Below are 27587 nucleotides of genomic sequence, written 5' to 3'. Positions count from 1 at the left end.
AGTTTGGTGGCTCTTACAATAGTTCAAATGAGGCATGAGGCGCAACCAGAAAGGACAGAGGGAAAATGCATTGGAAAGAAATGCAAAATGAAGTCCACTCAGACCCAGGATGGAAAAAAGGGGATTAAGCATGATAGTGGTTTCTAGTTTGAAAGACTGATGAACAACGATGTCATTAACTACTGCAGAGTGGTATCTGGGGCCTGGGTGCACCAGTTTGTTTAACCATTCACCTGCTGAACAGTCTCCGGGCTGTTTCCAGGTTCTAGCCTTTATAAATAATGCTGCTATGAACAGATACATAAGGGCTTTTGTGTGAACATAAGTCTTCATTTCTCTGGGATAACTGCCCATGAATGTGAGTGCTACATCCTATGGCAATTGCACATTTAGTTTTTTCAGAAACTGTCAGCTCTTTTCCAGAATGGCTGTACCATCTTCCATTCCCACCAGCCAAGTGTGAGTGATCCCATTTCCTTGCATCCTCACCAGCACTGGTCTTGTTACTACTTTTTATTTTAGGCATTCTGATAGGTGTATAGTGATGTGGCTTTAGTGTGCATTTTTCTGATGGCTCATGATGTTGAACATCTTTTCCTGTGCTTATATGTTATCTGAAATGTCTCTTCAGGTCTTTTATTCATTTTCAAAGTAGATGATTTGGTTTCACTGTTGAATTTTGATAGTTCTTTATGTATTATAGATATGAGTCCTTTATCAGACATGTGGTTTGCAAATAGTTTATCCCAGTCTCTAACTCCTCTTTTCATCTTTATTTTGCACTGTACATTTTAGTCCATGATCCATTCTGAGTTAATTTTTGTACGAGGTATGAGGTTTAGATCAGAGTTCAGGTTTTTTTCCTATGAATAATCAGGTAGCCAGTAACTTTTTTTAAGAGACAAGGTCTCACTCTGTCACCCAGGCTGGAATGCAATGACAAGAACAGAGCTCACTGCAGCTTTGACTCCTGGGCTCAAGTTATCCTCCTGCCTCAGCCTCCTGGAGTAGCTGGGACCACAGGCAGGTGCTACCAAGACCAGTAAATTTTTTTAGTTCTTGTAGAGACAGGGTCTTGAGCCATGTTACCCAGGCTGGTGTGGAACTCCTAGGCTAAAGTCATCATCCCACTTATATGGGGCCAGGCAGTGGCACATGACTGTAATCACAACACTTTGGGAGGATGAAGCAGGAGAATCACTTAAACCCAGGTATTCCAGATCAGCCTGAGCAACAGAGGGAGGCCCTGTCTCTGCAAAAAATTTTAAACATTAGCTGGGCATGGTGTTGTACACCTGTGGTCCCAGCTACTTGGGAGGCTGAGGTGGGAGGATCTCTCGAGCCTATGAGGCTGAGGCTGTAGTGAGCCATGATTGCACCACTACATTCCAGCCTGGGAGAAAGTGAGACGCTGTCTCCAAAAAACAAACAAACAAACAAACAAACAAACAAAAAATGCTAGAGCATCACCCATATGAGACAGGTATTGTCTTTTTGAAAATTTAATTACAGTTATATAATAGACATGTAAAATGTCCACTTTGAAAGCTTGAAAAATATATAACTCTAAGTATTCTTACCTTAAAATTCTGATTCCTACCTAAGATATCGCATACTGTTTACATAAGTATCACAATGCCTGGACAACAACTAAAAATGTGTACGAGGGAGAAAAATGAGCATGTATGCCTATTAATTAAGGTATATTTCCCCCTCATTACACAAAAAGTCATCACGGCAAACCCCTGTGACTGTATCTAAAGCAAGCCTACAGTTTTACTTCTCTGTATACTAAAATGCAAGGCTAAAATTCAAATACTAAACATTTCCTGAAGCCAAGGGTAGTTTACTTAAAATAAATGTCCAGGGTCTATATCAAAAATATGAAAAAGCTAGCTACTTAGCCATTGCAATCTAAGTTCAGCTTTTTCTTTTTAAATTGACACATAATTGTGCACTCTACATATGTATGGAGTACACATAGTGATGTTATAATACATGTAATGTATGTGATCAGCGTAATTAGCATATCCACCATCTCAAACATTTATCATTTCTTTGTGTTGGTAACGTTCAATACCCTTCCTCCAATTATCTGGAAATATATATATATATATATATATATATATATATATTTTTTTTTTTTTTTTTTTTTTTTTGAGACAAAGTCTTGCTCTGTTGCCCAGGCTGGAGTGCAGTGGTGTGATCTCAGCTTACTGCAACATCTGCTTCCCAGGTTCAAGCTATTCTCCTGCCTCCGCCTCCCTGGTAGCTGGGGTTACAGGCACCCACCACTATGCCCGGCTAATTTTTGTATTTTTAGTAGAGATGGGGTTTCCCCACATTGGCCAGGCTGCTCTCAAACTCCTGACTTCAGGTGATCCACCCACCTCAGCCTCCCAAAGTGCTAGGATTACATGCATGAGCCATGGTGCCCAGCCTGAAACTATATATACTTGTTAACTATAGTCGTCCTATGTTATAAAACACTAGAACTTACTCCTATCCAGCTATAATTTTGCATCCTTTAACAAATTTCTCCCTATCTCCCTCTTCCCCCACCCTTCCAACACTCTAGGATCCTCTGTCTACTTTCAACTTCCATGAGATCTACTCCTTTTGCCTTCCACATAAGAGAACATATGCTGTGTAACTTTCTGTCCCTGGCTTATTTCACATAATATCTTCCAGTTCTATCCACATTGTTGAGAATAACAGGACTTCATCCTGTGTTATGGCTGAATAGTACTCCACTGTGTATAAAGACCACATTTTCTCTATCCATCATCTGCTGTTGGACACCGAGGCTGATTCCATACCTTGGCTATGGTGAACAGTGCTGCAGGAAACACAGAGGCGTGGATGCCCCTCCAACACTGATTTCCTTTTCTTTGGGTATCTACACTGTAGTAGGACTGCTGGATCACACTGTAATTTCATTTACAGTTTTCTGAGGGACTTCCATACTGTTTACCATAGTGGGTGCCCTAGCTTACTCTTACTCTTTTTCATTTTTCTCTTTGAGACAGAGTCTCACTGTTGTCCAAGCTGGAGTACAGTGGTGCAATCTCGGCTTGCTCACTGTAGCATCCGCCTCCCGGGTTCCAGTGGTTCTCATGCCTCGGCCTCCTGAGTATCGGGGATTACGGGCGCCTGCTACTGCACCTGGCAAATTTTTGTATTTTTTAGTAGAGATGCGGTTTCACCACGTTGGCCAGGCTGGTCTTGAACTCCTGGCCTCAAGTGATCCGCCCACCTCAGTCGCCCAACAGTGCTGGGATTACAGGTGTGATCCACCATGCCCAGGTAATTTTTGTGTTTTTAGTAGAGACGGGGTTTCACCATGTTGGCCAAGCTGGTTTCAAACTCCTGACATCAGGTGATCTGCCCGTCTCGGCCTCCCAAAGTGCTGGGATGTCCGCGTGCACCCCGTGCCCAGCCAGCTGCTCTAGTTTACACCCCCCTACACCCTGTAAGAGCTCCCTTGTCTCCATATCCTTGTCAGCACTTGTTATTTTTTGTCTTTTTGATAATACCCATCCTAATCGGTGAGATGATACCTCACTGCGGTTTTGATTTGCATTTCTCTGATTATAAGTGATACTGAACATTTTTTTCACATATTTTTTGGCCATTTGTATGTCTTCTTTCAAGAAATGTCTGTTCGGTTGGGTGTGGTGACACAAACCTGTAAGCCCAGCACTCAGAACGCTAAGGCAGGAGGACAGCTTGAGCCTAGACCAGCCTAGGCAGCATAGCAAAACCCTAGCTCAAAAAGAAAAAAAAAAAAGAAATATCTGTGTCTGTTCAGCTTTTTGACCTCCAAAAATTAAGAGCCCATTTTGGAATCGGACGACCTGCCTGATTTAGAGACAATCTGTGGGCCGGGCGCGGTGGCTCAAGCCTGTAATCCCAGCATTTTGAGAGGCCGAGACGGGCGGATCACGAGGTCAGCAGATCGAGACCATCCTGGCTAACCCGGTGAAACCCCGTCTCTACTAAAAAATACAAAAAAACTAGCCGGGCAAGGTGGCGGGCGCCTGTAGTCCCAGCTACTCGGGAGGCTGAGGCAGGAGAATGGCGTAAACCCGGGAGGTGGAGCTTGCAGTGAGCTGAGATCCGGCCTGGGCGACAGAGCGAGACTCCGTCTCAAAAAAAACAAAACAAAACAAAACAGAGACAATCTGTGTTTGGTTCTACTCTGCTACTTCCTATGTGACTTTGGGAAGTTCCCTTAGCCACTTTGAGCTCAACTTCCTCAACATTAACCAGGAATAAGTACCACCTGCCTCTGCTGGTTAATGCTGAGGACTGAAAGGAGAACCTCAACGCCACTTGACCATGCTGCCTGGCGGAAGCCCTTCAATGCGAGACTGGTAGGATCATCTGAAGCTAAGTACAACTTTCCTTTCCACTGTCCTAGGCTCACTCTGCATGCGATTAGAAAGGAATAGCGAATAAAGGAAACCAAAATAATTGCTTAATTTTTAATAAGAAATTTTTACAAAGTGGGGGTGGTGGCAAAATAGGAGGGAGAGGAGGGGAAGGAAAAGCAGCCAGTCACAAGTTCTAGTCCAGGGCTCATCCCCGGCCTCCTCACTCAGGCAATCACCAGTCCCCACCTCCTGGGGAGGAGTACTTTCTCCGCTGGCTTCACCTATAGGGAAGGCACTGACACAGGTGTTCAGAAACCAGGAGCACCTTGAAATGGGCAATATGCTTTGGGTAGGAGACCTACAATTTCCCCAAAGAAACCACGGCACAAAAGTGACCCACATAGGAGGGACCAATGGCTGTAAATACTTGGTGGCAAAAACTGATGTCATACCTTCTGTACAGGAGACAAACACCCAAATAAAATTTGCCAAAATAGCAGAGAAAAAAATACAGCAGACATCCAGTGCCATTCTGTTACAGAAATATTTATATTCCAAAGCCAGGGACCTCTCTGGAACACTGTCTTTATTTCTACGTTTCATGGAAGATGTTTGAGTGCACTCACGTGTGTCTCAACAAACCTCCAGTCCCTGCTCTAAACCCTGTGACTCCTCAGCAAAACCCAAAAACAAGTATCAGTTTTCCTTCCAAATGGGAAATTTCCTGACACAGTGAAACCAGCATCAAATCCAGTTATTATGAGATAGCTGATTACAGGCGAAGCCCTCTAGTCCCAGGATGACTCCTCTCCTGCAGGAGCGGGAAGGATGGGCATAGCACTGGCCTTCCAGACCACATCTCCAGGCAGTTTGAAACCATGGCTGTTCAGGTGAGCCATGATAAAAATCAAACCAAGTATCTCTGAAAAGTGTACATGTCAAGAACCAGACCTCGGACCAGACTCAGCAGAAATGGATGTTGCAAGGTTTGTTCAGAGACCTCCTCTCCATACCCCCTCTCCCCGGGACCTCCCTCCTTGCACTAGCGGTCCAGGGCCAACGGACCGCTCCCTTACCTCTAGCCCAGTGCATTTTCAGGACCAGCTCCCAGACTGTACCAGACCCTGAAATGTATTCGCTGAATGCACTATTTCTTGAAATGATCATAAATCACCTGACTATAACAACAATTGTTTTAAAAGTGTTCTCTCTCTCTCAAGAATCGTGCCATGAGTTTGAGCAAGCAGCTTTGCTTCTCTCTACTGCAATTCTATCATTTGCAAAATGTTAACAATTACTGTGTTCACCCATAGCATTGTTGTAAAAAGCCTTAAGACCCACTTCATGTAGCCTGCCTGGAGCACAGACCCTGTCACATGGTAAATGCCCACTGAAGGTGAGTTATCTGTAGCTATTATTACCTGCCACTCCAGCGAACAAAAGGAGTCGATCAGGTCTCATCGTATCACCCTGAAAGGATGTCCATGTAGACTGCGGAGTGGGAGCAGGGGAACTCAATGTCTATCAGGTACTATTTTGTTTTTTACTATGTGTACATGTATATTTGTAGGTACACTGGAAAAGATCTGGAAGGAAATACACCCAGTGTTAATAGTGACTACCCCAAAGACACATTCATCCAAACACACAGGAGAAAAACACTCACTATCTTTCTGTCTTCCAAATCATTTGAACTATTTTCAATAAGCATCTATGGCTTTTGTAAAGTTTTTGAAAGGAATTTATTGCATTTTTTTTCTGGAGAAACAAGCAGGAGCACGAAAAAGGTGGAAACAGAAGGTAAAATGGAATGGGACTCAATTCCCAGGCTCAGCAGGCTCACAAACCACGCACCTCTCACTACAACTCAACACCAGCTCTCTCTTCTGTTGGTCCAATGACCCAAGACTTAGAGATAAAATGTTTATTGTGATCACATCAATCACACCAAGGAGCTTGGAACCACCCTTTCAAACTCCTCTGGTTCTGTGTACCTGCCCAGGGCTGTTAGCTTTCCTCCTGTGTCTTTGGCTGGCCTATAATCCCCTAGTGGTGGAAATGCATCCTGACACTTAGCCATCATCCCCACAACACTCAGCACCGCATAGAGACCAGGGCAGTGATGCCCACTCGGACTGTGATTCTACTTATAAAGCAAAGGACCAGGGGCCAGATGCGACTTGTCTTTGGTAACTCACCAGCTGTTGCTTGAACCAGAACAAAGCCAGGTCTCCTGATGTCCAGAAAAGAGCTAGTGCCTGTCCCGCTAGAAACATGGTGAAAATGTTTTGCTTGCTGTGAAAAGACGCACTACTGGAGAAGATGGGTGCAACTTCTCATGGAGCCACTCAGCCCAGATCACCAGGAAACAGGGCTGCCGGATAAGACACTAAGCCCAGATCACCAGGAAACAGGACTGCCGGATGAGACACTAAGCCCAGATCACCAGGAAACAGGACAGCCGGATGAGACACTTGGCCCAGATCACCAGGAAACAGGACTGCCGGATGAGACACTAAGCCCGTCCACTGGAAAGGAAATCTGGCTGGGCAGTAGAGGGAAATTCACACAGGTTACCCCGGCCCAACGGCAGCAACAACGTGAACAAAACAAAAAATACCTGACTGGAAAGCCGTAGCCTGGCTAGCAAATTCAAAACAGAGCCACAATCCTAGCAGCACATATCAGTGCAACACAGAGCTTCAGTCAGTGTGCGCACACTTTAAGTAGAAAGGTAAAATGTCCATGTTTTTGGAACAAAGGACTATTTTTATGTGTGTGCGTGTGATGTCAGAAGAAACTGTTGGCAAGGAAATAGAAATAGGCGCCCTTACACATTGACAGTGAGATAACAGTATGGCCCTAACAGAAGGGAATTGAGCAACACCCATCAACATTTAAAATGTGCAGAACCCTGGATCCCACAATTCCATTCCTAGCAATGCATCCTATGAATATATTGATGCAAATATGCAAGAATTATGTACAACTCAGCATTGATTAATCCAAACGGTTGGGAATAACCTAAATATTTACCAGTGGGGAACTGGTGGAGAACACTGTTTATCTTATGCCAACACCTGTGTTTTAAAAAGAAGATACATAGGCTGGGTGCAGTCGCTCACACATGTAATCCCAGCACCTTGAGAGGCTGAGGCAGGTGGATCAAGAGGCCAAGATATCCAGACCATCCTGGCCAACACGGTGAAACCCTGTCTCTACTAAAAATACAAAAATAATCTGGGCATGGTGGCGCGTGCCCGTATCCCAGCTACTCAGGAGGTTGAGGCAGGAGAATCGCTTGAACCCAGGAGGTGGAGGTTGCAGTGAGCTGAGATCACGCCAGCCTGGTGACAGAGCAAGACTCCATCTTGGAAAAACAAACAAGCAAACAAACAAAACTGGCAACAGTGGTCACAGAGCAGTGATGGGAGTAGGACTGCCTTTCACTCTCCAGGACCTTTTGAATGTCGCTCATATTACATACTCAAAATATATGACTACAGTAAATATTTTCAGAGTAACTATGAAAAACTGGGGAAATAATATCTAACACACAGGACTGCTGCATAAAGGATGAAAAACATTAATCACTATCAGAGTTCAAAGGAAGAAAGATTAATTCTAGCTTGGATGTCAGAGCGGGGATCATGTAAAGGAAGTGAGTATTTCAAGTCTTGAAGGATGGAGAAGATTTAAAGAGGCAGAAGTGTGGAGATGATGTCCCAGATGGAGATAAGAACATAGGCGAAGACGATGTCCCAGGTGGAGATAAGAACACAGGCAAAGACGATGTCCCAGACGGAAATAAGAACACAGGTAAAGACGATGTCCCAGACGGAAATAAGAACACAGGTAAAGACGATGTCCCAGACGGAAATAAGAACACAGGTAAAGACGATGTCCCAGACGGAAATAAGAACACAGGTGAAGACGATGTCCCAGATGGAGATAAGAACATAGGCAAAGAAGATGAAGAGATGAGAAGGTATAAATTCTAAATGCAGCTCTCAGGCTGGGCTTCAGAACAGGGCTTAGGCAACAAGTTAGAATGCAAGGCTGATGGCGGGAACGGAAACACTGAAACCCAACTTGCATATCACGCCCAGATCATGAGCCTTGAATGCCAAGCCAGGGAACCCATCCTTGATCTTAACAACAAAAAATCACTGGGGTGGGTGTGGAGGCTCATGCCTGTAATCCAGTGCTTTGAGAGGCTGAGGTGAGAAGACTGCTTGAGGACAGGAGTTTGAAACCACTCTCGACAACACAGCAAGACTCTGTCCTTAACAAAAAATTTAAACATTAGCTAGGCAGGATAGCACACCTGTAATCCCAGCTACTCAGGAGGCTGAGGCGGGAGGATCACTTGAGCCCAGGAATTTAGGGTTACCGTGAGCTGTGATTCTGTTGCTGCATTCCAGCCTGAGCAACAGAGCAAGGGCATGTCTCAAAAATAAAATGAAATAAAATCACTAAAAGTTTGTATAGACATAAAGTATAAAATCATACCATATATGATTTAATCCAGATATATAATATAAATTAGAGGGGGAAAAGAGAAATTAGGAAGCTATTATAAGAAGACAAGACTCAACTAAGACATGAGCAAAGGCCCTTGGCTCACAGCGCTATCTTTATATAAAGGAATAAACTACCACATTTATTTTCATGGCATCACCAACTTAGATACAGGCTACAGTATTCTGGAACCATCTCTGTATCAGTCAAATCAGATGGCCATAATACTATAGGCAAATACCATAAAAAACACCATAAAAATACTATAGGCAAATACCATAAAAAAATGTAAAAACTGTGTGGTTTAAACATTAGTTTATTTCTCCCAGCTCTGGAGGCTGGAAGTTCAAGATCAAGGTGTCGGCCAACTCAGTTCTGGGAAAGGGACCTCTTCCTGGCTTGCAGATAGCCACCTTTCTTCTTGTTTCCTCACACCAGGGCAGTGGGGGCTCTCTGCTTTCTCTTTTTTTTTTTGAGACAGAGTCTCACTCTGTCACCAGGCTGGAGTGCAGTGACACAATCTCAGCTCACTGCAACTTCCGACACCCTGGTTCAAGCAACTCTCCTGACTCAGCCTCCCGAGTAGCTGGGATTACAGGCACGTGCCACCACACCCAACTAATTTTTGTATTTTTAGTAGAAACGGTTTCAGGATGGTCTCAATCTCCTGATGTCGTGATCTGCCCACCTCGGCCTCCCAAAGTGCTGAGATTACAGGTGTGAGCCACCACACCCGGCCTGGTTTCTCTACTTCTAAGGGCACTAATCCTGTCAGACCAGGGCCCACGCTCATGACCTCATCTAACCCTAATCACCTCTCAAAGGTCCTATCCCTTAATACCATCACACTGGCAGTTAGGGCTCCAGTACAAGAATCTGGAGGGGACATAAACATTCGGTTTATAACAATGTCTTTTCAATCCTGTTGAAAAAAACAACCAAATGAGTAGGCGACAAAGTACCTTATATGTAAACAAGTCAGAACTTTTCATATTTCTGCGAACACATTAAGGTCAATTTAAAATGTCTGATAACAAGAGTCAGAAGCAGAGATAAATGAAAGTTAGTTACTCTGCATTTTAGGGCCACCTTGAGTTGTCTTCCAATGACATTGTGGCACAAAGAACACTGCTTTCTATTCTTGGTTTTGCCACCAAAGAAGCTGGAACATTTCCCTGTATTTCCGTTTATCTTGAAAATCACTGGGCTGACCTAGCAGACCTCCAAGGTCCCTTCCATTCACAAATTCCACAAATAGCTTCCTACCAACAGAGGCTACACAAATAAACTACACTGACCAAGGGGAAAGCTAACACTAGCAAACAATGAGATGCACACAAGACAAGACGTATAGAGAAGTGGATCAACCACAAACTGGTGGACGATGAGCCGGCGGGGGATAAAAACACATTCCCTAACGATGGACAGACAGGCAATGGCGCTGAGGTAGTATTGTTGAAGATTTCCTATTTTACAACTTCAAGATAAATGGCCCAATTGTTTATATTCATTCTGATTAAATGTGAACGTGAAAACTTCCTCCAGGGGACACAGACATCTAAAAAGTTCCCAATGTATCCAATTTGTCATTTGATATTTTTACTGACAAGAAAAATGAGGGACTGAATATACAAACAGAACATGCCTGATCATATGTATAAAGACAGAACTCAGACCACAACCTGTAGCTGCCCACCCAGGAAACCAATCCCCTATCTACAGTAAACAGCCAGGAGGCCAGCCAGGCTAGCACATCAGACAGGAAGCCGAACTGCTCTCTCTCCACAACCCAGAAACTAAACCATGATTCTGACCCACGTGGCCAGGACTTGACTCAAAACTGACATCCACCCTAATTTTGGCCCCTATTTCCATTTAGGATAATTCAAAGAAAGCCAAATACGCCCCTAACGAATCACATAGGACACCCCACTTCTGCACAGCCGCCTCCAGCCCCCACAACAGCCTCCACTGAGAGCCGTTCTTTTCCATCCTGAAGCTTCCCCACTCCTCATCTGCCACTCACTTGCATGTCAGTCTCTGTCACACGCAAGTGATGGTGCCGACTCCCTTGCCACAGCAGCTCTGAGAAAGTCATCTCTGCCTGTCTCATGTGGGCGGCCTTCCTTTATTTTCCCCAAATAATCAGTCTTAAATGAGGGGCTTCTCTCTATATGGCCCAGCTACACAATTCAGAAGCCCAGCATGGCAATTCCAAGCCTGGAAAGACCATACACCCCTCAGGTCTTCTTTCCACAAAACACAGCTTCCTTGAGTTCTTCAGTCACTCCCCACCAACCAGGGAAGGAACCACGTGTTATGGAAAGATCAAGGGTCTTGAAGTCAAACTTCTGAGTTCATCAAGTACTTCATCTTTCCACTTAACAAATTACATGGCCTTGGCCAGGCGTGGTGGCTCACACCTGTAATCCCAGCACTTTGGGAGGCCGAGTTGGGCGGATCACCCAAGGTTGAGAGTTCAAGACCAGCCTAACCAACATGGAAAAATCCCGTCCCTACTAAAAATATGAAATCAGCCTGGTGTGGTGGCTCATGCCTGTCATCCCAGCAACTCGGGAGGCTGAGGCAGGAGAATCACTGGAACTTGGGAAGCAGAGGTTGTGGTGAGCCAAGATCATGCCATTGCATTCCAGCCTAGACAAGAAGAGCAAAACTCTGTCTAAAAAAAAAAAAAAAAAAAAAAAAATGACGTGAACTTTAACAATTTTCTTAACTTCTCTAAGCCTCTATCTTCATCTTCAATAAAATAATTTTACCTCTAAGATTGCATTAAATGGAATCCCACATGTAAAACAGCTGACAAATATTAGGGGCCCAACAGCTGTGCGCTCCTACTGCCGCCCCACTTTACCCCAAGGGAGAAGCGCAAGATGTCCAGAAAAAGCCTGTTGATCCCTACACCTCAGCATCCTGTGTTCACACAAGGCGCAGTGGCATCCAGACTTACCTGGGTCACCCAAAGACAAGCCATGTTTTGATTTGTCAACTTAGGTACACATGGCTTCTAACGTTCACCATACATGATCCATAATTTAGAAGAGATTTTCCTACACTACCCCGCGGTTCTATTTTAGCAGACTTAGATGTGCCATAATAGCTCACTCTCTTAAGCCCTCTTCAGTATCAAAAACGAAACTTTAATCTGTAACACAGTTATCAGCCGTGAAAGTGGAAAAGGTACCTATGAGTCAAAATGACCCTCTGCCCCCCTCCGCCCCACCCTACAAAAAGCTGTTCAGGAGTATTTGGGCTGCTTATGAGAATGCTGTCTGTATTCCCAGGGACAGACAAATGCCTACCCTGGTTAGAAGCTGCACTGCTCAGCCTCTAGAAAGCTCCCCACACCCTCTACCCAAGGAGAAGAGAAGCAAATGGGGTGGCCAGGCTCCAGGACGTGGACTGTTTAGTGTGGTTTCTGCAGTCCAGGTCACCGCCATGGGTGAAGCTTTTCCTTCCTTCTTTTCCAACCAAGTGGCCAAGGTCCTACGGCTGCTGTAGGGCCTCTTCCCCAGGATGAGACAGCCCAGCCATTCCCCTTCCCTCTTTTTTTTTTTTGAGATGGAGTCTCACTCTGTCACCCAATCTGCACTGCAGTGGTGCAATCTTAGCTCACTGCCACCTCTGCCTCCCGGGTTCAAACAATTCTCCTGCCTCAGCCTCCCTGGTAGCTGGGGTTACAGGCGCCCAGCACCACGCCCAGCTAATTTTTATATTTTTAGTAGAGATGGAGTTTCAACTTGTTGGCCAGGCTGCTCTCGAACTCCCGACCTCAGGTGATCCACCTGCCTCGGCCTCCCAAAGTGCTGGGATTACAGGCATGAGCCACCACATCTGGCCGAGTCAGCCCAGCCATCCTGACTTTTTGTTCTGGCAAAATTACTCTCTTCCACGTCTGCCTTCCAAGTAGCTAAATCAGAGATCTGGCCTTGGGGCAGGCTTGAAGAATCCCTGTGTTTTGGTCCTCAAGAGGTCCTACCATGGTCTGGGACAATTCCAAGACTTGTGTTCTTAAAGAGGAAAGAAACCTCACATACACGGCTCTCGCAGAGCTCAGGCAGAGCTCAGGCAAGCCTTGGGAGGCGGCCCTAAGGTTTGGGTGTGCCATCTATGATAACAGCTAAGAGATCTGAAGCCAGCTGTCTGGGTTCCAACCTCAATTCCAACAGCACTGGCTGTGTGATGTTAGACAACGTCCCCAGCCTCTCTGTGGTTCAGTTTCCTCACTCTAAAAGGGCCACAATAATAGAGCTGCTCTAAAAATTAAGTGAATTGGTGCATATAAGGTATTCAGAACAATGCTTGGCACATGGGGGAGTTCAATAGACACGTAATGAACAGAGTAACTTAGCAATTAGTAAATATACTCATCCAGGCCAGGCGCGGTGGCTCACGCCTGTAATTCCAAAACTTTGGGAGGCTGAGGCGAGAGGATCACTTGAGCCCAGGAGTTTGAGACTAGCATGGGCAACACAGCAATATTCCATCTCTACAAATGTGTTTCTGTAACATATATGTATATATAGACTCATATATTCACAGTGTATTTATAATACACAAAATAGCGGAATACAGACTTAACTATTCACAATGGTTACTTCTAGAGAAGGGGAAATGCAAGTTTCAGCTTTTTATGCTACACATATATTCTTGTATCATCTGAAATATTTAAGCAAATTGTATGTATAAATTTGCCCCCAAACACATAGCAGAACAATGTAGTTTTGACTCAAAAATCTTCAAATCATGATGGAATTGTCCTGTGAAAGTAAAGTTATAGAGATGAAAAGTCTCCCTCCAGCCTAAATGCTCTTTCATATGACCTATATTACACACACCAATGCAGATGCCCCAATCCTTTCTCCACTGTCATAAGAATTTTTCAGTGAACTGTATACCCCTTTACAAACTAGATGATAGTTAGAGTTACCAGGCAAGAACGTGGATCCAGTTCTGCTTTTTCAAAGCCCAATGTTCCTCACATAATAGCAATGCATTCTTCAACCGGTCAACTGCCCCCAACACCTGAGCTCTCTGTTGTACACAACTCAGCGAGGCCTGGGAGAAAGCAGGTGCAAATTTCACTTACTCAGTAACAACACATCCCACCTGATTCCTCTGCTGGGCTAGTTCTCAAGTCATCTTTTTCTAAGCTTTCATTCAGCTCTACCACATGTACCTAGGCTGGGTAAAATACTTTACCAGGCTTTTTTTTTTTGAGATGGAGTTTCACTCTCTAGCCCAGGCTGGAGTGCAGTGACACCATCTCGGCTCACTGTAACCTCCACCTCCCGGGTTCAAACGATTCTCCTGCTTCAGCCTCTCAAGTAGCTGGGACTACAGGCACACCCAGGACTACCACCACACCCAGCTAATTTTTGTATTTTTAGTAAAGATGGGGTTTCATCACATTGGCCAGGCTGGTCTCAAACTCCTGACCTCATGATCCGCCCGCCTTGGCCTCCCAAAGTGCTGGGAATACAGGCGTAAATCACCGCACCTGGCCTACTTTACCAATTTTATTCCTGAATTAAACCTGTTATTACTATCAATAATGTCAATCAGTGCCATTTCATTCACCGTATGACACACACAAAGCACTCCATACTCGCTCCACCTATCTGCTTTTCTGCAATGGCCACAGTGTTCCCCATCTTACATGAGAGGCACAGACAAAGACAATGACTTCTCCAAGGTTTTGTAATTCACAATCAGTGGCAGAACCAACATGACCAACCACGTCTGGCCAAGGCCTGTGTTTCAGCCACACCATCTGGTTGCTGCCCCTAAGGCTCAATGGGCAAGTAACAGATCACTCCGATTGCAGAGGCTTCAGAAATGCCTTCCACCATGGTACAATGGACGGTTCGCTCTCAGAAGGGGAGGCAGGGGTGGGAATCAGCACACAGTTCTGCTAGGTTTCTCATACAGGGCACAGACTATGTATTTTGTGCCTTGCTTTGCAGGTGAAATGTCTCCTGCCCCCTGTACAACAGCTTTCTTTGTCCTCTCCACATAAAAGTACAACTGAGTTCCTCAGGGAAAGACAGTGATCACTGCCCTGTGCCACACCTGACTGATGTCCAAACAAGTGGACACACAGGCTCTTCTCTTATGGCCCAGGCTGCCCCCATCTGCTAAGCATCAAAAACTACACGTAGGATTTGCAGAACATGAATGACATGGAGGTGACTGCTTTATCTCTGTTGAAAACTTACTGCACTCTCTTAAAAAAAGGGAATTCAGGAAAAACTGAACATTTGAGGCTGGCTGGCTGTAATCTTCAGCTGCTGAGAAAGCCTCAGCTGCTCGGTTCCACTGTGGAAATCCAACTCCTCCCTCAAAGTCCAACTCAAGTACACCTCCTCTGCGGAGGCAGTACTTGACTGCCCCTTCCTCCCTTTCACAAGCATGTGTTCCCTCTGCAGTCCCAGAGCATTCTATCACCACCTCTGGAGCCACGCTGTCCCAGCCTACAGCCAGCTCAGTGCACAGCTGCCTCTCCCTTTGTGTACCTGCAGGCCCCACCTGGGCTGCAAGGCTGCCTTCTTCTCCACACAGGCGGCACTCAGGAACTACTGAATGAGGGAGGGAGTGGATGAGCAAGATCAGCCAAGGGCTACAGGGAGTGACCTGCAGCTCCCAGCAGGAACAGCCCCTGCCCTGCCAATCCGGAGGTGCTGGCTCTGTTCTCAGCAGGGCCGCTAAAAGCTCCCTTATAACAGCTCTAGGCCACAATGGTCAACTTGGTGTCAGGCCCTAGAGACACCGAAACTCCTAACAAATAAAGAGGCCACGTATGCAGCATGCTCGTTAAAAGCACAGGCTTCGGGCCGGGCGCGGTGGCTCAAGCCTGTAATCCCAGCACTTTGGGAGGCCGAGACGGGGGGATCACGAGGTCAGGAGATCGAGATCATCCTGGCTAACACGGTGAAACCCCGTCTCTACTAAAAAATACAAAAATCTAGCCGGGCGAGGTGGCGGATGCCTGTAGTCCCAGCTACTTGGGAGGCTGAGGCAGGAGAATGGTGTAAACCCGGGAGGTGGAGCTTGCAGTGAGCTGAGATCCGGCCACTGCACTCCAGCCTGGGCGACAGAGCGAGACTCTGTCTCAAAAAAAAAAAAAAAAAAAAGCACAGGCTTCGGAGTCAGAGCTTGAATTCCGCTTATTATGTGACCTTGAGCAAGTTACTCAATGCATCAGTCTCATTTTGTCACCGGCAAAATGAGGACATTATCTGCCACACAGTGTTGCTGAAAAAGTAAGAGAGGTGACAGACGCAAAGTGCTTGGCACTTACTTACTCTTATTGGTTTATTACAAAGAAGAGAACACGGGAACAGCCAAATGCAAGAGAGGCACAGGGCACACCACGGGGCAGAGAGGTCGGGGCTCCCATGCCGTCCCTGGAAGTGCCACCTCCCCAGCACCAAATGAGTTCACCAAACCAGAAGCTCCCCAAACCCAGTATTTAGAGGGTTTTATGGAGTTTTAATAACATCAACATGATTAAGTCACTGGCTACCCATGACTAGCTCAATCTCCAGCCTGTCTCGTCTCCCCTCCCGGAGGTAGGTGTGGGGCTGACATGTCCAACTCTATAATCATGACTCATCTTTCTGGCAACCAGCCCTGATCCTGAACCTGTCTAGGGGCCGAAGCCCCCTGTCATCTCATTATCATACAAAAGACACTCCTATCACCCCAGAGATTCCCAAAGTCTTAGAAGCTCTTGTGTCAGGGATTGAAACCTAAGACCAAATATTATAACCAATGATGTTCCTATCACTCAGGAAATTACAAGGGTTTTAGAAGCTGTGGGCCAAAAACCAGGAAGAATACTAAATATATACACTATTATACTATGTATCGCACTATCAAAATAATTTTTTTGAGACAGAATCTACCTCTGTTGCCCAGGTTGGAGTGCAGTGGTGCAATCTCAGCTTATGGTGCGATCTCAGCTCACTGCAACCTCCACCTCTCAGGTTCAAGCAATTCTTGTGCCTCATCCTCCTGAGTAGCTGGAACTACAGGTGTGCAACACTACAACTGACTAATTTTTGTATTTTTTAGTAGAGACGGGGTTTCACTGTGTTGGCCAGGCTGGCCTTCAACTCCTGGCCTCAAGTGATCTGCCCACCTCGGCCTCCCAAAAATCTGGGATAAGTCACGAGCCACCGTGCCTGGCCTCACTATCACAATAATTATACTGAGAGGATGGGGGAGAAAAACGTGGGCAACAGGAGGAGCGGGGAAGGTAAGCAGCCTGAATCCTTGTCTTCCATAGTAGGACACCTCCCTGTCTTTCACACAATCTAGAAGAACGAGCTAAAACATAAACACAGTAACCTCCAAGGAGCAGGGATCAGAGTGGAGAAAGGTAAGGTGGGGGATTGCTGGGTTTTGTCCTAAGCCTTGTTAATTTCTGACTCTTAGAGCTGTAGGCCTGTACAACTTTGCTAAAAGTGAGTATTTACCTGTAATCCCAGCACTTTGGGAAGCCAAGGTGGGCGGATCACGAGGTCAGGAGATCGAGACCATCCTGGCTAACACGGTGAAACCCCGTCTCTATTAAAAATACAAAATACTAGCCAGGCGTGGTGGCAGGCGCCTGTAGTCCCAGCTACTCAGGAGGTTGAGGCAGGAGAATGGTGTGAACCCAGGAGGCGGAGCTTGCAGTGAGCTGAGACTATGCCACTGCACTCCAGCCTGGGCGACAGAGCGAGACTCCATCTCAAAAAAAAAAAAAAGAGTATTTAGTTTTTAAACAAAATCTGATACTTGACCAACAACAATAGTATATTAAGAGATATGGTTTTTTGTTTTTGTTTTTGTTTGAGAGAGGGTCTTGCTCTGTTGCCCGGGCTGGAGTGCGGTGGTATAATTCTAACTTACTACAGCCTCAAATTATTGGGATCAGGTGATCGACCTCTCGAGCAGCTAGAACCACAGGTGTGCACCACCATGCCCAGCATTCTTTCTCTTTTTTTTTTTTTTGGTAGAGGTGGAGGTCTCGCTATGTTGCTGGTCTTAAATTGCTGACCTCAGTGGATCCTACTGCCTCAGCCTCCCTAAGTTCTGGGATTACAGGTGTGAGCCACTACACTAGGCCAAAGTGGTGTATTCTAAAATTTTTTGGAATCCAACCACTTTGAAAAAGTATGGAGAACTATAAATCATCTCCCCATAAACACACATGGATGCAGATACACAAAATTGTTGCACAGGATTTTGGGGACTTCACAAAGTCCTGAAAGCCAGGTTAAAAACCTTAGGATTATACATTCTGGTTTCTTTTTTTTTTTTCTTTTTTTCTTTTTTTTTTGAGACAGTCTTGCTTTGTCATTCAGGCTGGAGTGCAGTGGCGTGATCTCCGCTCACTGCAAGGTCTGCCTCCCAGGTTCACGCCATTCTCTTGCCTCAGCCTCCCGAGTACCTGGGACTACAGGTGCCCGCCACCATGCCTGGCTAATTTTTTGTATTTTTAGTAGAGGCAGGGTTTCACCACAGCCAGGATGGTCTCAATCTCCTGACCTCGTGATCCACCCTCCTTGGTCTCCCAAAGTCTGGGATTACAGGCGTGAGCCACCGCGCCCGGCCCTAGATTCTGGTTTATTAAAGGAAATGCATTTCAAGTCAGAGTTTGTAATTTATTGCACAGGAAAATAAAAACTTAGTTAAGAAAATCAACAACACCCACATGATAAAATGAGGTCCTACTTGGTTTTAAACTACTTGGTGACCACCATCAGTTGTTTGCTTGACCACAGGATGCACCTAATTCCTAACTACGAATAAAGGTACAAACATTGTTTATTGGGCTTTTGGCTTCAGCCTTGAAACAATCAGATTCTCTCAAACTCAGGAATGTGAATCGCTGTTGGGTTGATGCAGCTGTTTCCATTCTAGAAATGGACCTGGAATCATGTACTTTTCGCCCATGAAGAGTCCTTTGTGTAAAACTTGAAAAGGGAAGGCCCCAAATTCCCCATATGGTGTTTCTTCCAGTAGAGGAATTACTCTAATGACTTCTTAGCAAAACTTACATGATCAGGGCAGGCTATCAAAATACTCCAGAAAACAAAGTTTAGCTTCATTTCTGATGGACCTGTCTCCACTGCTATCAGTCTCACCAACAACCTCACATCACGTCAGAGGAACGGTTTTTTCATTTAAGAAGGATCTTCATGGCTGGGTGTGGTTGCTCACGCCTGTAATCCCAGCACTTTGGGAGGCCAAGGCGGGCGGATCACGAGGTCAGGAGTTTGTGACCAGCCTGGCCAACATACTGAAACCCCGTCTGTACTAAAAATACAAAAATTAGCCAGGCTTGGTGGTACGTGCCTGTGGTTCCAGCTACTCAGGAGGCTGAGGCAGGAGAACTGCTTGAACCTGGGAGGTGGAAGTTGTGGTGAGCCAAGACTGCACCACTGCACTTCAGCCCGGGCAAGAGAATGAGACTCCGTCTCAAAAAAAAAAAAAAAAAAAAAAAGGATCTTCATGTTCCTGCCAATTTGCAAAACAAACAAACAAACAAAAGATATCTGTTAACCAGAGGCAACAAAAAGCACCTCCCAGGCTGCTGTAGTAAGTGGATCAGTAACTGTGGTGGGAGATTCCAGCCCCCGAGACCTGTGACTATGTCGTGCAGCAAAAGGGCTTTGCCACAGGCCTTAGGAAGAGTATCCTGGGCTATCCAGGGAGGTCCAATCTAATCCCATGAGCCTCTAAGAGCATAGAACTGGCCAGGCGCAGTGGCTCACACCTGTAATCTCCACACTTTGGAAGGCTAAGGCAGGCGGATCACGAGATCAAGAGATGGAGACCATCCTGGCTAAAATGGTGAAACCCATCTCTACTAAAAATACAAAAATTAGTCGGGTGTCGTCGCGGGCAACTGTAGTCCCAGCTACTCAGGAGGCTGAAGCAGGAGAATCACTTGAACTCGGGAGGTAGAGGTTGCAGTGAGCTGAGATCACGCTACTGCACTCCAGCCTGGGCAACAGTGCGAGATTCCATCTCAAAAAAATATTTTAAAATAGGGAATAGAACTTTCTCCGAGTGCAAGAAGAGAAATGCACACAGGGGAACTGGAGAGCCTGACCAGGTCCCTGGCCTACCTAGTCTTGAGCTGATGGGATTACGTGCAAAGACCAGATAGAGGCCTCAGGAGCTGAGGGCAGCTCCCAACAGATGGAGAGCAAGGGAACAGACACCTCAGTCCTGCAACCACAGGGAACTATATTTGGCCAAAAGCACTTGGAAACAATTCTCCAGTGAGGAATGCAGCCCAGCCCACATGGTGATTTTTGCCCAGTCACATCCACGTCAGCCTTCTGCCCCATAGAACTGTGAGATGATACAATTTCAATTGTTTTAAGTCACTAAATTTGTGGAAATGTGGTAAAGCAGCAACAGAAATGAATACAGTGATTCACGTGGAAACCCCTAGAAGAGTGTCTGGCACAGTGTTGACACCTGACAAGCGTTTCCTGATTTCCTTACATCGCAAGGCAGGGCTGGCCACACTCCATCCAAAACAATAAATGATAGACTTGTTCTGACAAAACAGATTCAGTGAATTATAAATGGCCCAGAATACCTACAAATTTTAGGTTTCAGGTAAGTGATTGCCTTTCTTTTCACTTAGAAGCCTCCCAACACTCATCTTACTGATAAACTCTAAGTACCAGGCAGGAGACTAAACACCAGACAAACCCAGCCCCAGATGCCCCAAGGGAGCCCATCCCAGCACTCACTCCGCTGCACTGAAATGATGTCCAGGTCAGTTTATCCCACTAGACCAAGAACTCCAGCTCTCCATGTGAGTCACCAGTGTTGCCTCTGCATCTCTGCTTCTAGGATGGTGCTTCTGCACTTCACAGGAAATCTGTATCAATGTTTGTCAACACTATATATGGCAGTGTCACTTAATATCTGCACAGAAAACATAAATTCTTTGAGGACCAGGGCCGGGTTTATTAGCCTTTGTACTCCTACTGCCACTGTCTGAGACATCAGAGGCACTCGGTAGAAGTTGGTGAAGAGAAAGAAAAGGCAGAGGAGAGACAGGAAAGCAGGACCAACACCGCAGACACAGATTCTGAGGTGGCTGGAGGAGAGGCAGGGCAGAGAAACTTCCTGGATGCTGGAATGGGGTTCACTGTGATACCTGCTGCTGGATTTCAAACGTCAAAGGTGACGCTTTGCTGACCTTGACCTCTGACTGCCCTTTAGCTTTCCCAACCTCAACACAGGGCACTTAGAAACTGAGATGTCAAGAAATTATGCTTCACTGAACCATGGAAATGTTATTTACATGGACGTTCATTACTGCATTTTTTACATGGGAATGTAAATAATTGAAGAGATTGTTAAAGGCTAAATCATGCACATTCAATAACTTTGTAAAATATTAATGATAACTGAAACACAAATTTTGATGTTCCCCAAAAATGCTAACATATAAAACAATACTGGCCAATTAAAGATAGAAAACAATCCTAATGAAGCTCCCCAACAGACACATTAAAACTTCTCTGTACATTAAACATTTGGGATTTCAAAGGAAAACCCAGATTCATTCCATTCTTAATACGTCGTTTAAAAAAAAAATCTTAGGTAATACAATATTTCATTTAAAATTTACAAAATTCCATTACATTCATAATTTCGTTTGATCCTCAAAACAATCTCCTGAGTTAGGCAGAACAGGTATTACTAACAACTAACTCCATTTTACAGGTAAGGGAACTGAAGTTCAGAAAGTACTTGGACTTAACAAAAGCTTTAATAGGGCCACATATCGAAACCAAATCCTCTGCTCAAAAGAACTAGAATAAGTTATCTTTTACATATTATTCATACTTATATCCTGTCAATATCCAAAGATGTTTTGAAGTAGGCTGCAATAATAGACACCTATCCAATAAAAACATTAAAATGAAAAACAGGGGGAAAAAAAAACAGCAGGTGACATGGGAGACAGACGAAGGTAGATAGCAAAGACTGAGACTTATAATCTAAGAAAACTTCATCTCTGACCTTCCAGTTCCAGGGAGATAACGCTAAAGGAAACAAGATGGTTTATAGACTCAAACTGACAAAAGAGAGGTTGCATTAGTTCTTAACTCTGAAACACTCCTAGAAGCCACAGCAAATCTCTAGGACAACATACCAATGGCATCAAAGCAAGAGTATACTTCAGTGATAGAGTGAATTAAGTTCCCTGTTTGGGACCCAGGCCAGGGCTAGAGAAAAGAACTCTGAAATGTAGAGCTCAAAAATACATCCTCTGTCGGCCAGGCGCAGTGGCTCACACCTGTAATCCCCAGCACTCTGGAAGGCCGAGGCGGGCAGATCACGAAGTCAGGAGTTGGAGACCATCCTGCCTAGCACAGTGAAATCCTGTTTCTACTAAAAATACAAAAAATTAGCCGGGCATGGTGGCAGGCTGCGGTAGGAGAATGGAGTGAACCCAGGTGGCGGAGCTTACAGTGAGCCGAGATCCTGCCACTGCACTCCAGCCTGGGCAACAGAGCAAAACTCCGTCTCCAAAAAAAAAAAAAAAAAAAAAAAAAAATATATATATATATATATATATATATATATATATATATATACATACACACACACACACACCCTCTGTCTTCTCCATACCCATGTGTCCCCTTCCGTGAGAGACTTCCTTTCATTTAATGCATATAAAAATCAAGCCTACTCTAAATGAAAAATACTTTGACACAGAAGCAGCATTAACTAGTTAAGTTTTATTAAGACATTAATAAAATCTAGAAAACCATAAAGAAAATCTGGTCGTGTTTTGAAGCCCTCTCCTAAGATCAGATTCCCCAAAAGAACAAAGTGCATGGGGCATATAGCAAAGATCTTTTCCTAAACTAAGATAAGAATGCAAATCAAAATAAAGGCAAAATCCTACTGAGTGAAGCAATAATTGTAATTCAGTAGCTCAAGACTTGACCAAATGGCTATTTTTAATCCCTATAATCATCCAAATAACTAGGAATAGCAGAGAAAATTGTGTCTCCTTTCTACAAAGACACATGGTTTTAAGAAACTCAAGCACATCAAATTCCCACCTTACCAAACAGATAAATTGGAAAGGAGCTTAGTATTTTATTTTTAAATTATTTATTTACCTTTTTATCTTTTAGACAAAGGGTTTCACTCCGTCACACAGACAGGAGTGCAGTGGTATGATTACAGCTCACTGCAGCTTCTAATCTTGGGCTCAAGTGATCCTCGCACCTTAGCCTCCTAAAGCGCTGGCATTACAGGTGTAAACCACAGCACCCGGCCTGACTATTTTAAAGAATTAATTACCATATTCCTTAGAATTGTAACTCCTTTATAGGTCATTCAACATGTGATGCAATTTTTTATAAGTGGTTTTTTTTTTTTTTTTTTTGAGATGGAGTCTCACTCTGTCACCCAGGCCGGAGTGCAGTGGTGCAACCTCGGCTCACTGCAAGCTCCACCTCCCGGGTTCAAGTGATTCTCCTGCCTCAGCCTCCCGAGTAGCTGAGACTACAGGTGTGTGCCACCACATTCAGCTAATTTTTTGTATTTTTAGTGGAGACGGGGTTTCACCGTGTTAGCCAGGATGGTCTCCATCTTCTAACCTCGTGATCTGCCTGCCTTGCCCTCCCAAAGTGTTGGGATTACAGGTGTGAGCTACCACACCCGGCCACAAGTGGTAATTTTAAACTATGCTTCAAACCATTACACAAAGCCAAGTACATCTACTCAAGGCACTCTCAAATTTCCATTTACTCCCATTTTACTCACCAAAAAAAAAAAAGTTAAATTGGAACGTATTTCACATGACACTTAAAAGATCAACAAACTGCTCCTGAAAAGGTCTGAGCTCAACAACTCCATTAATGAGAAAAAAAACAAACCAACTGGATATAGGGAAGATGCTACACATAAAACACAATTGTGAAGAATATGCAAGATATTGCCAAAAAGCTGCTTAAGCTTTCATCATAGATACTTGTCCTCAACTCTGAGATAAAGTATATACTCATGTAACTAAACTCGTTTAAAAGGAAACAAAGGGGAAGAAGAAAAAGAACTTCCACTTTAGAATCCGCATTTTCAAAGGCCTCCATTATTTACACCATTGCGGGAAAGAGAATTTTTCTCTGCTATATTTGCTTGAAAGAATTAAAGGTGTAGGGCAAAAATTCTTGGAAATTATGTAGTTTATGATCCTCAAAAGTGAGAAAAATGAAGCCCAGAAGAGAAGGCCTTCCAGGAGAATTCCAGAGCCGGAGGTAGACCCAGTACATTGTTTTTGTTTTTGTTTTGAGAGGAAGTCTCACTCTATGGCCCAGGCTGGAGTGCAGTGGAGCCATTTCACTCACTGCAACCTCCGCCTCCTGGGTTCAAGCTATTCTCCTGCCTCAGCCTCCTGAGGAGCTGCGATTACAGGCGCCCACCACCACGCCCAACTAATTTTTGTATTTTTAGTAGAGACAGGGTTTCACCATGTTGGCCAGGTTGGTCTCGAACTCCTGACCTCAAGTGATCCGCCTGCCTAGACCTCCCAAAGTCCTCGGATTACAGGCGTGAGCCACCGCACCCGGCCGACCTGGTAAGTTTTAATCAAGTACTCTGAACTATGCAACAAACACTAGGAAGTAATAGAAAAAAAATTAATCTAAAAACCCTCTGGAGAGTCAAAGAATTGCAGATTTAAAATAGCATGAATAGTTGGATTCATGGTATTGAAAAAGGACCTCGCATTTACCAGCATGCACAAACTGCCTGCGCACCTCTATCAGAGCATTTTTCAAGCTGTGCTACCGTTAACTTGTACTACCCAAAGCCAATCTGTCCCTGCAGATCATAAGCTCTTAAAGACCAGGACTTCAGGAGAACAAGCAAAACTTCAGAGAGAAGGGAGCCACAGAAACAGAGTTCATAGCAATGGGTCGGCAGGAGCTGATGACTGGAGGTGCGCGGTAGCCTTGGGGTCTGGGACAGCGGAGGGCAGAGAAGGCAAAAGGGCCTGCATGACATGCTACAGGGCTAGGAGCCACAGCTGCGGTCATTAGTTCAGTTTTGTCTCCTATGCCTGTTACTTATACACCATCTTTTGTTCAGAAAGAACTTCAGGTTGAGTATTTGGACTCCTTGAGCCTTCTGCTGTTTGTCTCCGGGACGTTTAACACTCTTAAAAGGGGAAAACTGTCCAGTTCGATTTTCCTTCCTGGGACATTACAGGTTTTTCAAAAGTTTGATGAAAGCATTCACTAAGGAGTGATTCCACTTTCTTTGGTGTCTGAGAAATACACGTCTGAGGGGCAGCATCAGGTCTCCCCACCCACGGACCTCACTCTGGCTCTCCCCCTCATAAATCTGACCTCTAACTGTAACTGCCTTGGCCTCATTCCGTGGGTGTGGATGCTCCTGCTTGAAACGCATTTTCCAGCCCGCCAAATTCTTGGGAGAGTTTCTTCCACTCTCCAAGCGCTGAGAGCTACAAAGTTCAATCTGGCTTTCCAGATTTTTTTTCCTTACCATTACTAACGGAAGAAATCAAGAAGCGCGGGGCAGAAGGGCCCTGCTCCCTCCAATCAGAGCCTAGCCCGGGGCCAGAGCAGGAAGCGCGGCGGTGGGACGCGCGGTGACAGCCCCTCGCCCCCCGGGACCCGCCAGCCAGGGCAGAGGTCAGTGCGGTCTGTGTGGCCGCTGCGCGACAGCTCTGGGCCCGCGCCTCTCGCTTCCTCCCGCCAGGCAAGTGAGAGGATAAACCATGGGGCGGGGGCAGTGCGCCCCCACCAACCGCGCACCCCGCGCACGGACCCCCACTACACGCGCGTCCCAGGCGGGGTCGACCCAGACGAGCCACGGAGCGGCGCGCAGCCCCACTAGCAGGGCGGCCAGGACCCACGCGCGCGGGTCCACGCAGCCACCTATATAGGTGACAAAACACTCAGGAAGCCGTCATGCGGGGCCGGGAAAGAGCCCCCACCCTGAGTCACGGACTCCCTCGTCCGAAGGTTCGCGCAGTCCCCTCGGTGAGTCTGGCGAAGCAGTCTCGCTGCCAGGGAGGGCAGGGAGGGCGGCGGAGTCTCCCACTCGCGGTGACCCGGCCCCGCCCCACGAGTGGGACCTCGCAGGGCCCCCTCTGCCGTACGCGGGGACCAGCCACGCCGCGGGGGACCGGGCAGAAGCCAGCGCCCGGGTCCATGCAGCCCCCTCCGCGACAGACGCGGGGAGCCGAGGAGCAGTAGGGACCGGCCCCCACCCGCAGGGCGACCAGGACCCCCGCGCGGGCCCACCCGGTATCGCAGCAGGCGCGAAGCCCCCGGTGCCACCCGAGCCCGAGACAAAGCCCAGGCGCAAGGACCCCGGATCCCGACCTCGGACCCTGCGGAGCCCAGCTTGGAGCCGCCACGCCCGGGGCAGAGACCCCCGCCCGGTCCGGAGACCCCGTCGCCCGTCCCGCCGTCTCACCTCAAGCCGCCGCCTCGCAGCGCTAGCTCCTCGCCGCGGCGCCTGGGCCGACTGGAGCGCAGCTGAGCAGCCGACAGAGCCGCCGCAGCCTCAACAATGGAGCCCCGGGGCGGGGCCGCCGCCGCCGCTTCAGCCCGTGTTCCCCGCTCAGGATCCGGCTGGGATCAAGGAGCTGCACCTGGCGCGGGGCCCCGGCCGGGAAACACACCGCGCAGGTGCACACCGTCCCGCCCGCCGCCCCGCCCCCAGCGGTGCCGGTCGCCCAGGGCCCGCCCCCCGACCAATGGGGAGCGAGCTGCACGGAGAGGGCGGGGCCTGGGGGGAACAAAGGGAGGTTGGGCGGGGCGGCGCTGGGACTGGGCGTGCGGGGTCCTGGGGGAGGACCGGACGCAAGAGCTGGCCGGATCCTGGCCTCCTAGAAGACCCAGCTCAACGTCCACCTGGAGTCTGCTCTACAGGACGCGCTCATCTCAAGCCCAGAACTCAGGCTTTTAGGGCAGAGAGCGAGAGACAGGCTTGCTTTACAAAAAGGGAAACTGAGGTCCAAGGAATAGGATGGCCTGCTGCCCGAAGTCACGTAGTCCCATTCACTCGTTCACCTTGTCATTCAGCAAACATTTGGAAGCACGTATGGTGGGCGTTAGGAGTGAAGTAGGGCCGGGCGCGGTGGCTCAGCACCTGTAATCCCAGCACTTTGTGGGGCCCAGGCAGGTGGATCACTTGAGGCCGGGAGTTCGAAACCAGCCTGGCCAACAAGATGAAACCCAATCTCTGCTAAAAATACAAAAACTTAGCCGATCGTGGTGGCGCGTACCTGTGGTTCCAGCTACTGGGAAGGCTGAGGCAGGAGAATCGTTTGAACCCGGGAGGTGGAGGTTGTAGTGAACTGAGATGGTGCCACTGCATGCGCTCCTGCCTGGGCGACAGAATGAGACTCTGTCTCCAAAAAAGAAAAAAAAAAAAAAATTAATAGATGGGAAGTAGAAGCGAACTTAGGGCTTCCCTGAAGGAGCTTGGCCAAGGAGTACCTGAAATGTCTCTGCATCTCTTTAAGGTCTGATAAAGGAACCAGGAGCGAGCGCTAATCACTTCCCTTTCCTGCCTCAAAGCTTTCATGTGTTTGCTGTTCCCCGCCTGAAATGCCAAGTTCCAATGGTATTTATTTATTTATAGAAATGGGGT

The 27587-nt window shown here is 46.5% G+C and overlaps 1 protein-coding gene across 1 annotated transcript in view; it reads right to left on the bottom strand.

Moving 5' to 3' along the window:
• The window catches only part of LOC139361017 (uncharacterized), a 50511-nt gene extending 24372 nt beyond the window's left edge, over positions 1–26139 (bottom strand). The window contains exons 1-2 of the mRNA XM_071089515.1: positions 25931–26139; positions 25467–25861 (exon numbers count right to left, since the gene is read on the bottom strand). Of these exons, the coding sequence (XP_070945616.1) occupies positions 25467–25861; positions 25931–26139 (604 nt within the window). The remainder of the gene's footprint in view (positions 1–25466; positions 25862–25930) is intronic.
• Positions 26140–27587: the final 1448 nt, after the last annotated feature.

This window comes from Macaca nemestrina (genome assembly GCF_043159975.1).
Source record: "Macaca nemestrina isolate mMacNem1 chromosome 2 unlocalized genomic scaffold, mMacNem.hap1 SUPER_2_unloc_1, whole genome shotgun sequence".
NCBI lineage: Eukaryota > Metazoa > Chordata > Mammalia > Primates > Cercopithecidae > Macaca > Macaca nemestrina.
Note: the sequence above shows the minus strand (reverse complement) of the source record. Positions and strands in the feature narration are given on the sequence as shown.